Source organism: Cornus florida, unplaced genomic scaffold (assembly GCF_030987335.1).
Source record: "Cornus florida cultivar Cherokee Brave unplaced genomic scaffold, ASM3098733v1 CherokeeBrave_3.0.0_Hap2_Chr08, whole genome shotgun sequence".
NCBI lineage: Eukaryota > Viridiplantae > Streptophyta > Magnoliopsida > Cornales > Cornaceae > Cornus > Cornus florida.
In genome coordinates this window covers 44,554,702-44,570,000 of record NW_026775578.1, presented here as the reverse complement: position 1 = coordinate 44,570,000, position 15,299 = coordinate 44,554,702, and the positions used below count along the sequence as shown (strand labels likewise).

Here is a 15,299-nt window from a genome sequence, read left to right as displayed (position 1 = left end):
TTTTCATTTTCTATTATGGCTTTTCATGATAACTATGTCCAATCAGTTGTCTCATTTGATTTGTTCTTAACCAATTTTTCTCATCAAATAAGAATTTGGAGTGTCAATATTCTCCATTTTGCATTCGGGTTGTGTCCTTGCTTTTATATAGTAAATGGTGTACTTACTAATGGCAAAAAATAATTAATTAACACTCATATAAGCAAATTGAAACCGTCAATGGGACACCAGAAATCTCAAGGATCACCCACTGGAGAAAATACAAGCAACTAAAGTATTGCCACTTCACATATGAACACCTCTCTCTCTTTCTCTATATACCTAAGTAATTCACATGGGGGAAAACAAATGATAAATCCATGTTACATGCTTTCATATTTTTGTTTAATTTGTATCATCTCTTGACTCTCCTGAAAATGCATGGTGATTATTGAAAGTTAAGGGAAGGCTTATTTTCATTAAATTTTGTTGTTTGCTGAAGCCATGTTCAAATTATAACACTGCCAATGCGCCTTCATTTTGATCAGCATATATAACTAGTTGAGCAGCATATATTGATCAGCAATTAACAATTTTATGTAGTTGTCTCTCCCTCATTTTCATTTTGGACACCTTTCTTATAATTAAGTAGTGGTTGTTACACATAAATGTGCAACCTTCTGTAGCCCCTACATGAAGAATTAACAAGAAATAGTAATTTCTTTCAATTAAATTTTTTGTAATTAATAACCAATGGCAGAATGGTTTTAGATTCTGTAGAAAATGTTGAAACAAGGTAAAGTATAATAACTCGTAAATTAAAATTTAGAACTAGAGAACAACTTTAAACTTTACCTTTTTTAAATTTTTTGGGCTATTTGTGTACGTAAATAAATACAAAACATGCAATAGAGAATTTTAATTTCTCTTTCTAAGATAAATACAAAAACACACACACATACGAAACATATATGGACAAGGCCCTCTCCTTTTGATAACTAAGAAAAGGTTAGTGGTAATACTTGGACTGGTAGTAGTTAAAGAACAAAAATTGTTAAAGGAATAAAATTAATGAGCATGTCTTTACTTTGGAAATTGAAGTAATGATACGTTCAAGTGTGTTACAAACTAGATTGGCACGAGGCTGGTAGACTGTTAGCGGTCATATTTTGAAGATATGAAATTGAGAATAATTTATTTTATTTATTATTATTATTATTTTTTATCATAGGCATTTCAGCGATTGTATTGTAGTAGTAATCATACTCTTTTTCTAATTTTACCTCATTCATCTTCTTCTTTTTTTTGTGTGTAATACATGTAATTGCTTGGATTTTGTACCATGGACAATGAGGTGGAGGAAGTGTCTGAAAAATTAAAAGTCAACTTGTGCCGATGATTAAAGAATAATGTGAAGATTGACTCATTGATGTGTTTTTGACATACATTGGATTTTTTTTTTTTTTTTTTTTTTTGCAATTTGGCACATTAAATCATGATGAATTGTCTTTGATATGTTCAATGATGTATGAATTGTTAAATTGTCTTTTGATATATTTAATGGTATATTTGGTTATTGTTATCAAGTGGAAAGTGTTAACTTTATGAAGTATTGTTTACTTAAAATTGTGATCAATATATAGGTTATATGTGAATGATTGGGTAGCATTAATTGAATGTGCTTTTATTAAATATAAATAAATATGTTATTTACGGGGTCTTCACAATCCTTGAATAAAAGTCTTTACATTATTTTACAAGGAGGGAATCTCTCTGTAAAAAAGATTTTTACGGTTTACAGTATCTATTTACGAGAGGCTAGTTACATTGTAAATTAATTATTAACGAAAGGCTAATTACATCGTAAATTAATTAATGCCTGGTGTCTCGCACATTACTATTTTACGAGCTCTGCTAGTCCTCGTAAAAAGCTAAGAGCATTTACAAGGGCATAATAGACGAGGGAGGCATTTGCGTTTTCACGAGGTGTTTGGGCACTCGTAAAAGCCCTTTTTTTTTTTTTTTTTTCCTTGTAGTGACTTTAGATGTATTCATGTGACAGACCCAGAGAATGGAAGTTTTACCCTATCATCATCCGAAGGTTTCGGGAGAAAGAGGAAAGGGAAAGGTACGAAAGACAGAAATAAAGAGCTAACGCTAGCTCAATCCAGTGGAATGTCAAATAAGGAAGACTAAGATCAGAAAAATACAAAAGAATCAATTATCATATCAGTCGAGTCCAATGACGGACCCAGAAAGTCAAGTGAGGAGGGCAATACTAAATTTTTTAAATAATTTCAGGGGGCAAAGACAATATTTCGTTAGTATAAATATCAGTGACAAAATAATAGGATAAAATGGTGAAAGAAAAAAAAAAATCAAAGGAGGCAATTGCCCCCCGCAGAAGTTTACATGGCTCTGTTCCTGGTCAAGTCGAACATGACACAACAAGTTAAGGAAAGTGAAATAGAATAAGATAGAGGACATGCATCAAGAGAGAAAGAGAGATAGTCGAGATTAAATAAGAGACATCATCCAAAAATCAAAACTAAATCATGTCAACTAAAAAAATCTAACTCAAGACACTAATTAATCTGCTTCGATAACAAATGTGAGTTACGTGGTGTAGAAGTAATTACTTAATTAATTAGATATGGTGTTCTTATGACCTATAGGGGGGTGAATATGTCTCTTGCTTGATTTTTTTTGATGGATTAATTTACCTCGGGCTTATAAGACGACTTAAGAAGTTTGGTGCCAAAAAAAGAAATTATAAAGTTATTAAAAACTGAAATCCACCACATATTAAGATAAGTGTGACAAGTCGAATTCCTCCAGAAGTAAAAAACGTGGGATTATCAAAAATAAAAGGACCGATTTAACTTTCTTGGATTCCAAAGGAAACCCAATAATGTAAGTTGGATCAATTTGACTTTCTTGGATTTCAAAGAAAACCCAATAATGAAAGTTGGATCAGTTGTAAAAAAACTGAAAAAACTAAATTTTACAATAAAACAATATTTCTCCTAAGTCCCAATCCACCAAACTTTCAATAGAAAATGTCCCAACTCATATACCTATTTTAAGTGGTGTTTCATCTAATTTTACCGCGAGGCACACTTAATATTTTGACAAGAGTAATAATAAAATTAATATAGCACGGGTTATTATTAAACTCGAGTTGCCGACACCTTTTCCCAGCCCGGATCCTAATTAATGTGATGTTAACAATTTTTTGATTTTTAATTATCTGAATACAGAAAACTACTGTTATGACATTTCCAAATCAAGCGGGCCATAATCTATGCACCACTTGCCCTTTATATATATAGATGATTTTAATGGATGGGTTGAGCTGCCGATCTACAACCCACTCGATTGGCCCACAGAGCCTGAAAAAGGCAGCACGTTGTTGATTTGTTGGACTCACTCTCTCTGTGCACTGGGAAGTTAACCTGTTGATTTTGTAGCTAATGGTGTCTAGCTTGAGTGAAAACTTTTTACAACCTGTGATTGCAGATTCTATTCCAGAGACAATCGAATTATCACTTATCAGTCTTATTCTCCTCTTAGCAATTTTAGCAACCGAAACAATTTCAGTGTCAATATTACGTAACTTACGTTTGAAAGAGGGCAAAGCTTCAACAATACTAAAACAGAAATATGTGTTTCTCAAAAGATCAATATCATACATCCAGAAGATGGAAATGGAAAGGTTACTCAGAAAGCTTCTTATCGAATCCGAGTTTCGGGTTTTCGAACATTGATTTTTGCATGGAAATTGACTCATCCAGAGGTACATAACCTTAAAGTGTGCCCAAAAAAGCTACATATTACAACAAATTGATGTTCCACTCACCATGTAGCCATTACATAGTCCTCACCAAAGAGGTAAGCAATCCTCTCCACCCTCCATGGATCATCTCCACCATTACCATCCTCCCAATGATGAGGCAACAACTTTGACCTGCACAAAGGGCATGTCACATGACTCTTCTCAACCCACTCATCCAGGCAACGCCTGTGAAACGCGTGACAGCAATTAAATAGCTCTCTGATCTCGTCGCGTCTCTCCATACTACTTAAACAAATAGCACACTCGGTGCACCCTTCTCGAGCCATGTCCACTCTTTCAAGAAAGCTGCAAAATTCTATCACCGGCAACTTCTTCTTTATCAATTCAACCCCAATTCGGCTTGTGACCGGTACGGGAACCAACAACGACGATGGCCGATGATCCCCGGGTGAATCATCGTCAAAATGATGCTTTGAAGGCAACCATTTGTTCAAAATAGTATGCAAGCAGAATATGAGTGTGAGTTTGAAATTGACACGGGATAGGAGTTTTTGAATCTCTGTCACTACTAGTTTTGGGATTTTAGTGACTGCACAAGTGAAGTTCATATTTCTTGAGAAAATTTGAGCTAGCTTGACAAGGATAAGGAAGGAGACACATTGTTGATTTAAATAAAGATTTTAAATGTGTACTGATATTATTAAGAGTTGTGATAGCTACATGAGTGGTCCTTTTTGAAACTTCTAGAAACAAATATAAATGCACATCTACAATAATTAAATTGTATATCTAATTCCCAACAGCAAAATTGCAAAACTTCTACAAACTAATATAAATGCACATCTACAATAATTAAATTGTCTTTCTAATTTCCAACATTAGCATTATGTATGGCCTTTTTATAGTAGTATAAGCAAATTCCCAAAACCAGGTACCATAGCCCGCTACACTTCCTAACTAGCTATATATTGCCATGGACAATGATGAACGGGGAAGTGTTAGTTCCGTCAAAGATTTTGCATCTGATGTAGAACAGATTGTTAAAGTTTATTTGGTCTGTTTGGATTGTCAGAAGGTTAAATAGGCATGCTGATAATTTTTTTGAGTCAATTCTAAAATGTCTATTTTTTATCCATAGTTTTTTTTTATTGGAAACAGCCCAACGAGTAAAACTCACTATTATGGTATGAGTAAAACTCACTATTATGCAGTGATGTACGCCGCTTTTCGGCGAAATACCATTGTTTAGTGTCTCCAAAGGACTTTTTTGTCTCCTTGCTTAATATTTCAAGATTTTTGTTCATTATCTAAATGAAATCTAACTGGTATCAAAATTTTAATTTAGTAGTTTTTATTCATTACGATTCTTATGTTATTTTTTCATAATTTTTTTCATAATTTTATTTTTAAACTTGTTTTCGAGTGTTTGTTTTCTTTGAGATTAAGTTTCCTTATGTTGCAAAGTTTCTGTGTTTCCTTATAATTTAGGATTTTTGTTTCATTATAAATATATGTAATGTAGAAAGAAGAATCGCCTATTCAATTATTCAATACAATATTACCTTATTTCTAAATTTATTTTTTACTTTGTGAATTCAAAGTTATTATTTTGTGGAATCAAAATAATTTATGGTTCACTGTGAGCAAACTAGTTAATGCTACGTTAACATCCTCAATGTCAGATGGGACCAAGTGAATCCCATCACAATACATCCCAAGGAGCAAAGGGATCCGCAGAAGATTCCGGCTGAAGTATTTTGTTTGAATATTATTTTCGTCTTGTTAATGAAATCTGATATACTTGACTATAGTTACTGATGTAATAATGAATGATTGAGATAAAAACTTAGGAGATCGAGAGCTTATATTCTTTTTAAACACAAACAAAAGTTCTTGTTGGATTATATCCATTGAAATTGTAAAAAAAAAAACGGTCCGTCTAGCATTGCGCTGTTTGTAAGTCTCAATATTTGAAAAGTATGATTGTAGAATACTAAAAGCCGTCCATTATTGGTTTGATTATTTTTAGAGTCACTTTGGGATTGCTATTAGAATGCTAAAAGCGCTTTTAATACTAGAGCTGTTATAAAAATACTAGAGCTGTTATAAAAGTACTGTCAGTAAAACGCAGTTAAGCGTTTGATGACACATTGTATAAAGCACTTTTTTTACTTGAAGCACTTTTAAAATTGTTTGTTAGTAATATTGGTTAAAGAACTTTTATTACTAATTTTACTATATTATCCTTACATTAAACATATGATAATTCCCTAATATTAAATATTATAAAATTCGATTGAGTTGAATGATTTATAAAGATGAACTTGTATTTTTTTATTATTATTTTAAATATCACATATTTTGTTTATTACAGAGTCTTACGCGTTGTTTGCTACTGGTTTATTACAGAGTCCAAAATAAACTAGGATCACATATTTTGTTTAGATATTTTTTAAATATCACATATTTTGTTTATTACAGAGTCCAAAATAAACTAGGATTTTTGTTTTTTTACAGAGTCCCACACATTATTTGCTATTTGTTTGTAGAAGCCTAAAGGAGATAAAATTGTATTAATAAAAAATATAAAGGGATAAAATTGTCTATAACAAAATTAGTTACCCAAAAACACGTACCTCTACCCGTAACGCAGTTTTAAAAGTTACGATTCTTAACTTTAAGTAAATGCACGTTTTAAACCTAACCTCTACCATCTTTAAGAGAGCTTTTTTTTTTCACCAAACACTTTTCACCGCAATTTTTTAAAATAAAAGTACTTTTCAGCAATAGAAAAGCACTCCCAAACACCTACTTAGTCTGCTTGGGCACCAAATATGTGCGTTGAAATTGATGAAATTTAAATTGGGAAAAATTTAAATTTACAGATTTCTATACTTCCAACTGATTCAAAATTTTGATACCCTATTTTTGAGTTGGAGAATTGACTCTAATACAATTGGTCACGACCTGCCATGTCGTGTTGATATGGTTTGCTTTTGTACACTCTTAGTGTTCACAATTTTTGTAACGACTCACTCTACCACATGGTATGATATTGTCCGCTTTGGGTTTGAGCCCGTACGGTTTTGCTCCTGAGCATTACCCCAAAAGACCTCATACCAATTGAAATGACACACCTACATATAAGCATTTCACATTTCCTTTACCCAGGCGATGTGGGACTGTGCACCCGTAGCTCGTCAGTGTGGTAGCCTGTCAGTGTCTTGCACCCGCTCACAGAGTCATCACAATCCACCCCTCTTGGAGACCCGACGTCCCCGCCGACACACTTCCGGCTGGGTTAGGCTCTGATACCATTTGTAACGACCCACTCCACCACATAGTATGATATTGTCCGCTTTAGGTTTGAGCCCGTGCGGTTTTGCTCATAAGCTTTACCCCAAAAGGTCTCATACCAATTGGAGTGACACACCTACATATAAGCATTTCACCTTTCCTTTACCAAAACGATGTGGGCATTTGCAACCGTAGCTCGCCAATGTGGTAGTTTGTCAGTGTCCGCACCCACCTACGGCACATCCGTCCACAGAGTCATCACAATTTTTAAAATACTTTAAAAGACACTCACATATAAATGACAACACCCCTCAAGACAATGTAACATGTCAAGAGGCTGATGACAAAAATGTATACAATACCTTCATCTCTCCTCCAATTCCATTTCTAATGTTGAAATATGTATGTATTACAATAGAATTTGCAGACATAATATACGTATATGTTGATCTAGTTTGGAATTTGTGAAGTTCGAAATTCCTATTTGGATTGGCTTTGGTTCAAGGTAGAAGACTAATAATAAGTAAAATTAATGAAGGAAAACGAAATGAAAGGTTATACAGCACATGTTGGTGGGGTGGTTAAGACCAAGGAAGAAATTAGCATAAGAAATCGAAAAAAAAATTATAGTTCAAATCGATACTTCAAAATTAAAATTGGAGAAAATTTAAATTTAAGATTTCTATACTTCCAAATACAACATACGTATAAGAATCATTTTCATCTTGTTCAAAATTTTCGAGTTGGGAATTGGCTCTAATACTATTCGTCACGACCTGCCATGTCTTGTTGATATCGTCGACCTTTGTACACTCGTCATGCTCACAATTTTCAAAATACTTTAAAAGACATCCACATATAAATGACAACAAACTCCCTCACGAGAATGTAATATGTCACAAGGCAGATGATAAAAATGTATACAATGCCTTCATCTCTCCGCCAATTCCATTTCTAATGTTGAAATATGTATGTATTACAATAGAATATGCAGACATAATATACGTCTTTGTTGATCTAGTTTGGAATTTGTGAAGTTCGAAATTCCTATTTGGATGTTTGGGTTAAGGTAGAAGACTACAAGGCTGCGTTTGGTGTGCATGAATGGAATAGAATGGAACTTGGAATGGAATGAGAATGAGAATGGAATATAACGAGTATGAGTACTCATTCCATTGTTTGGTGTGATACAGTGAATCGTTATGGAATGAAATGATTATTACCATTCTATTATTTGGTTGACTATCATTAAATCTGGAATATAATAATTTTTCTCAAAAATACCATTTTCATTTACTTACATTACTTTTTAATAAAATCAATTTAATAAATATTCTGACGATGAATTATGGGATGTTATAAGATGCCCAATACTGGCGTTAAAAAAAATAAAGAAAAACCTTAAAAAAATAAAATATTATTTTTAATGAGATATTAATCTTAATAAATGATTGCAAAAGGGAAAATATCTAAATTCCCAAAAGACAAGAATAAAATCGTAGCCACTTCCCAGCCCCATGGTCAGAATAGTGTTCTAGAATTGGCTTTAAATCTTGGACAGATTCAAGTTTTAGAACTAAACCACTCCACCATGATTGAAGACACACAAATAAATTTGTCAGTACAATTTTATTCAAAAAGGGGTTGAATACTTAACCTAATAAGCTGATGTAAAGGCTAAAAAACAAATATATATATATATATATATACATATTTTTAAGGTTGAACGTCCTGCAACTTTTTGTCAATGGCAATCCTAGGTATATTCAGAAGAGATGGAAGGTGAAAAACCTTTACCACGTCTAATAAAGAAGGCCGAGAAACGTGAAAAATAGAATGTGAAAGATTTTTTGTCTATGCGAAAGATTTTTGCCTGTTATTGGAATGTGATGAAGGGTTTATTAGGAATATTATAAAAATATTTAATCTTACTAGGAAATGGAATGGCCATTCCATAAGTTTAGTAATGGAATGAATTTTCATTCCCTAAAAAGGATGTTCATTCTAATGGAATGGTCATTCCATTCCTGCTAGGGTGCACACGGTTCAGCTCGGTACGATTCTTGTCGGAATCTGAACCAATCTTAACGGTTCCTTAAAAATGGAACCAGAGCCGAACTGTTGAGATCTGGAACCGGACCGAACCGAACTGGCAAGGAACCGTGATTATCTGAAACAATTTCCTCATGAGCTTCACAAATCGATCTTCGGCCACGGTTCACCCCTCTTCCTTTCCAAGGCTTGATATGAAAGGTCATTGGCAATATATATATATATATATATATATATATATATATATATATATATATATCAAGGTCATATATATATATATATATATATATATATCAAGGTCTGTAATTCTTGTTTTGTAATCAAAACCCATATATAAATATATATATATGCATATAAAATAAAATAAAAAAAAGATTACACTTGATTTTAGTTTGCAAAACAAGAATTACAGACCTTGATTAGTTGATTTAGAAAAAAAAATTAAAACAAAACCCATACATACAAGTTAGCAGTTGCACAGAGAGTGGGGGGCAAGCTTGAGAGTTGAGAGACAGCAGCTGAAGCTTGCAAACGGCGAACTTGAACTGAAACAGCGGGCGATGGAAACTGAAAGATATGAGTTTTGATTTTTGAACAATCTTGAAATGATATGCTGATATGGGTTTTGAACTTTTGATTCTTGCCGATAGATCTGAAATATATAGGTTTTGAACTTATGATTCTTGTAGATTTTGTAGTTTGCAATTGCAGAGAGAGACGGACAGAGAGAGAGAGGGCAAGTTCAGAGTCGAGAACGAGAATAAAGATGGAGGTGCGTGGGGAGGCTGAAATGATTTACCCTAAAAATAATTTGTTTTAAAGGTTTATAAATTAGAGTTTACTAATATTAATAATATAATCAAATATATATAATATATATATTACGGTTCGGTTCGGTTTCGGAACCGAACCGTGAGACCGGAACCGAACCGAATCTCAATGGTTCCTCATTTTAGGAACCGGAACCGTGAGAATTGGAATTCCGGTTCTCACAGTTCCGGTTTCGGTTCTACGGTTCTTTTGTGCACCCCTAATTCGTCTACACTAAATAAATGAATGGTTGGATTGAGCATTCCATTGCACACCAAACGTATCATAATAATAAATAAAATTAATGAAAGAAAACGAAATGAAAGGTTATACAGTACATGTTGGTGGGGGTGGTTGAGGCCAATACATTAAGGAAGAAATTAGCATGCAATGATCCCCTTACCTCATAATAAATTAGATTTACGGTTGAAAAACAAACACGGATTAAGTAGTGGGTAAAAGAATTGGGGCAAGAAAATTTTATAAATATAACGACAACTCAAAAATAAAAAACAGAAAATAAAAAATATAACATTTTTTTAATATATATCTAATACTACATGGAAACTAAATTGAAATTTGAAAAGGAACCTTTATTTATTGTAGGAATAAAATTTTATGGGATTACATTATTCTCTGAACACTTACCAGGGAAGGAATATAAAAGTACGGAGTATTAAATTGATTGTGTAGGGTAAGCCATCTTGTCTATGTATGAATTTGATTGGAGCCAATATCAACCATGCATTAATGTGGAAAATTATTGGTTGGCTGCTAAGATATATGGGTAGTGAGATTGGGACAAACGAAGGAGACGTGCGAACTGGGGATACTAAATTCCAGCAAGAAACACCGAACTGGGGATACTAATTCCAGCAAGAAACACCGACGTTTTTGTGCAAATGAACATATTTTGGCAAAGTATGGCAAAGTAAAGAGTTATGAGATTGTTGTTTGGATAATGTCTCAAATTTTATTGTAATTATGTGTTTATTAATTTATTTTAGGATTAATTTTACTAACATTCTCTCAGGTTTGATCAAATTTTACATTCAAAAACTTTTGAAAAAATACTATCATTTACGTTACAAATGTTTGGTCCGTTTTTACTTGCACTCCAAATGTTACTTTTCAGTGTTGTTAGAGTACAATTTGCTTGTAAAATGACATTGCTACCCATTTGATTCTATATTGATTTACCAAAATAATTAAAATAACTTGAATACCCTTTAATTTTGACTTTGTATATATGAGAGTATGTATCTATATATATACATACAATATATGACACCATATATTATATATAACTTCTCATAGACATCACACTGATTAATTTGCTATAAAATCAAAACGTTTTGATTTGTTACAGTTGTGTGTGTGTATATATATATATATTCATAATTATATAATTGTACGTATATATATATATATATGCAGATGTATATTATAAATTAGAGAAAGGAAGAAGAAGCGATGGTGATGGTGGTGAAGAGATTGTTTTGAGGCTTATCATCATGAGTTCAATTTGAAAAGGAAAAGTTTGAAGAATGTAAAAATAGTGGAATTAGGGAACAGTAAAGTGAGAGAGAAGAGTTAGTAGGTAAGAGTAATTAATGAGGGCGATTATGTCCTTTCAGATTGCTGATGTTTTAGAATAAAAAAGTATTTAAAAAATTAAGGGTACAATTGTCTTTTTGTTAAATGGTGTCAGTGACGAAAAGTAAAATTAGACCTAAGTGATAGTAATTTTCGAAAGATATTTCAATGTGATATTTGGCCAAACCCGATGGGGTGTAAATGAAATAAAACCTTTTTTTTTTTATACTAATTTCAGAGAATTGTTATCCGAGTTAAGGTTTAGGCTCAATAAATAGATAAGTAGGTTATTGTTGAAAAGTATGAGTGGAGAGACAAGTAACCCCTAAGGCTAATGAGTGAGGTATGAGTGGAGAGACATGTAACTCGTAAAGGAAACGAGTGAGTACAACGGGTAAGGAAATGTGATACCTCCTAATTTCGAAACACGAGTTGATCAAATCAGCGCATAAAATTAAAGGATGCCAAAATAATTGAAGACCTTTATCTATCTTACTTTCTCGTTTTAGACTAATTTCGTGTTATTGCCCTTTTTAGGTGCTTATCCCCAAAATAAGCTAATTCAGCCAAATAAGAGCTTAAAAGAAGCTAACTCAAGCTGGATGGAAGAAAGGAGCAAAGTAAAAGTAGATTGAAGCAAAGTATGGAATTCAGCAGGTTCGATCGATCACAAAAACACTTCGATCGATCGAAAGTTCATCGATCTAGACATTTTAAAGATGGATCCAAGCTCTTTTGTCCTTATCCAAAGATCCCACAAAGTTCAATCGATCCAACAATTCTCAGATCGATCAAAAAGATTCCATCTTATCCTATTGTACTACCCTACCTACCACTTTTGTCTCATTCCCCAAATATCTCAGATCTGTCCTTATCCAAAAAGGCGCCGACATGGGAGGATCAATCCAACCAAATAGATCTCAGCCATGTTCGATCGATCTCACCACAGTTTGATCGATCGAACTTCCTGAAGGCGGAAAAAAAAGACAAAATCCAGCTTATTAAAGGTTGGCTTATGGTGCAATCATTGGAGGAATATTGAAGTGTGAGCCCAGACTATTGGGTGTGATATATTAACCTACCTATATAAGGAATATGAGCCATTCTTGAGAGCATACTTGATATAACTTACATATTGTATAACATATTCTTGGAGAGGAGGCTAGAGACATTCTTGAGAGGTTTTCCATCTACTTCAAGAAGGGGAGCATTTCTACTATGGAGATAGCCCTTGAGGGTTGGAGGACACCATTCATGAGTGGCTAGACATCTTCTTGGGGCTAGAGTTAGCCATAAGCATGCTTTCTTTATCTTGATTCATGTATTTTTAAGGGAATTTGTCTTGTAATACATGTTTTGACATATTTATATACATAAATCTTATTTATTCAATGATTTGTGTAGTTTAATTCTTCCAAGTGACCATTTCATTCTATCCATATGTCTATGTATGCTAGAATAGATGTTCATGTGTTTATCTCTATTTCTTGTGTTGTTGATGCATGTCTATGTGTATTAATGTTATAGATCTTGAGATTGTCAAGACATAGTGCTTAATAGAATACTCTTGTGGTTTATTTGATAATTCATACTCATTACTTGATGGATTGTGCCTTTCTTTTAGTTTAATTAGTTTAATTTTCATGTCATTAACTTAGATGTAGTGTAGTTACCTTAGTTATTAAATGGGAGGACAATCCATGCTTATTGTTTGATATTCCATACTTATGAATGCAAGTAGTAGATTTCTCTAATTTTGTGATGTGATTGGATTGTGAGCTTAAAGAATGATTAATGACTTAGTTTGATGTATTGTGCTATTCATAGTGTTGTTTAGATAATATATAATTAATTAGTCATCCATGCTTGTTAAAACAACCACTCACACTCACTATTGTTGCAACATATGCCTTCCCTTCATTAATTGTGAATTGAGTATAGAGAAAAGTGATGTTTAGTAGTGATCTCTAAGTTCTAAGATCTCTCTCTCTTGTTTTCTCTATCCTTTAATTACTTACTTGACATTGATCTTGTTTAATCTTAATTATAATTTAATCAACCAAACAACCTACATTTGACCACTCGACCTACTAACCCTAAGCCTTGTTTCTACTACTAGTAGCCCTTTAATCCCTTGGGACGATCCCTACTCACCATTGCTATATTTTTAGTTAGAGGTAGTAGTAGCATTTATAAATTTAAAACTTAGCCACATTGCACATTCACTATCTTTTGAACATCTTTTAAGCATTGGTGCGTCGGCTCACTAAGTTTTTGGCGTCGTTGCCGGGGATTTAATTGGCAATGCCATGTTTTGGAAACATTTAGAGATTAGTACTCTTTTGATCGTGTATTTTCTTTATTTTTATTTTTGGTTACTTATTGTGTTTGTTCTTATTTAGCTAGGTGAAATTAAGCAAGGAGGTTAAGCAAATGAGACTTCAAAGCAAGGAGCTAAGCTAAGCACAAAAAGGACTAAAAACTAAAAAAATGCAAAGTATAGCAAAGCTTGGAAATTGGAAATGAATTGAAGTTGCTTAAGGACCCTTTGTGAGATCTTTCTAACTCAAGCTCTAGTTAAATCGTCGGCCCGCGTGGAGGCTTGTTTTTCATTTCTTAGATAAATTGTGAGCCCGCGTGGAAGCAATTTACTTTTTTTTGCATGTTGTTTAAGCATGGGAGTATGGGATCATTATATGTGGAGATTTGTTGATTGATTTGTTGCGGGGGCGAAGTGTTTGCTTAGTTGATTTCATTGTTGTGTTTCTTGAATTTCATGCGGTCTTAACCAACCCCATCATAACCAATGGAAAATCTAGAGGGTCATCTTGGTTATTTAGACCCGAATTTCATGTAGCATCCTCCTTTCAACCAATTTCCTCCCGGAGTTCAAGCTTCAATTCCTTCAATGATCATTATAATCTTCATGAATACCATGCACCAACTTGCATCATGCTTCCTAATTTTGAGGCCAATCAATCTGAAATTAAGCCCGAGACCATTCAAATGTGTCCACTATTTTATGGCTTAGATGGTGAAGAGCCATATAAACATCTTGATGAATTTCTTGAAATATGCTCCACTGTGAGGTATATGAATGTCCCGGAGGAAATCCTTAGGTTACTTCTCTTCCCTTTCACTCTTAAAAATAAGGTTAAGCATTGGTTTAACAACTTAGGGGCAAATTCAATAATTTCTTGGTTACAAATGCAAAATGAATTTTTAAAAAAAATTTACCCCCTGAGTTTAACCAATGTTATGCGAACTTCTATTCATGAATTTTCTCAAAGGGAAAGAAAACTTTTACATGAGGCTTGGGAAAGATTGAATGACTTGCTAAGAATGTGCCCACATCATGGTATTCCAAAATGGCAAGTTGTCCAATATTTCTATGATGTTTGGCACCTTTTTGAGAAAATGAGTGAAAATTCATTGCATAAATGTCACACTTCTCGGTTGAGTCATGATTCTAATAACAAAAAGAAAAATTTGAAAGTGTGTCAAATTGGAAGTTCAATGGAAATTGTTGCCGAGGTCAAAACTCTAACTCAAAAACTTGATCAATTTTTATTGAGTCAAAAGCCGGCAAAACAATCATCTCCTCTTCTTAATCATCATCTTCATCATTCTTGTGAGCCATGCATGACTTGTTGAAGTATATTGCATATTACTTCCAATTGTCCCCATGGACATGTACTTGATGAACACTATAAACAAGTCAATGCCACATTTGCTTACTCTTTTTCGAATCTTATGTTCCGGTGTGGAG

The 15,299-nt window shown here is 33.3% G+C and overlaps 1 protein-coding gene and 1 long non-coding RNA gene across 4 annotated transcripts in view; one reads left to right on the top strand and one right to left on the bottom strand.

Annotated features, from left to right (window-relative positions):
• The window catches only part of LOC132271542 (uncharacterized), an 11,602-nt gene extending 5,804 nt beyond the window's left edge, over nt 1-5,798 (top strand). For 2 of the 3 annotated variants that reach the window (XR_009469725.1, XR_009469726.1), the window contains one exon: nt 1-1,565. This exon is cut by the window's left edge and continues 227 nt beyond it. This is a non-coding gene — a long non-coding RNA (uncharacterized LOC132271542). Of the gene's footprint in view, nt 1,566-5,457 lie in introns of those variants that run through there. The other variant, XR_009469727.1, reaches the window with a different exon arrangement.
• LOC132271541 (E3 ubiquitin-protein ligase RHA2B-like) lies at nt 3,620-4,434 on the bottom strand. Its single transcript, XM_059772945.1, has one exon. The coding sequence runs from the start codon at nt 4,381-4,383 to the stop codon at nt 3,835-3,837; it is 549 nt and encodes a 182-aa protein (XP_059628928.1). The 5' UTR covers nt 4,384-4,434; the 3' UTR covers nt 3,620-3,834.
• Nucleotides 5,799-15,299: the final 9,501 nt, after the last annotated feature.

What these genes read in the sequence shown, in the direction of transcription:
- LOC132271541 (XM_059772945.1), bottom strand. Translation starts at nt 4,383, where the DNA reads ATGAACTTCACTTGTGCAGTCACTAAAATCCCAAAACTAGTAGTGACA.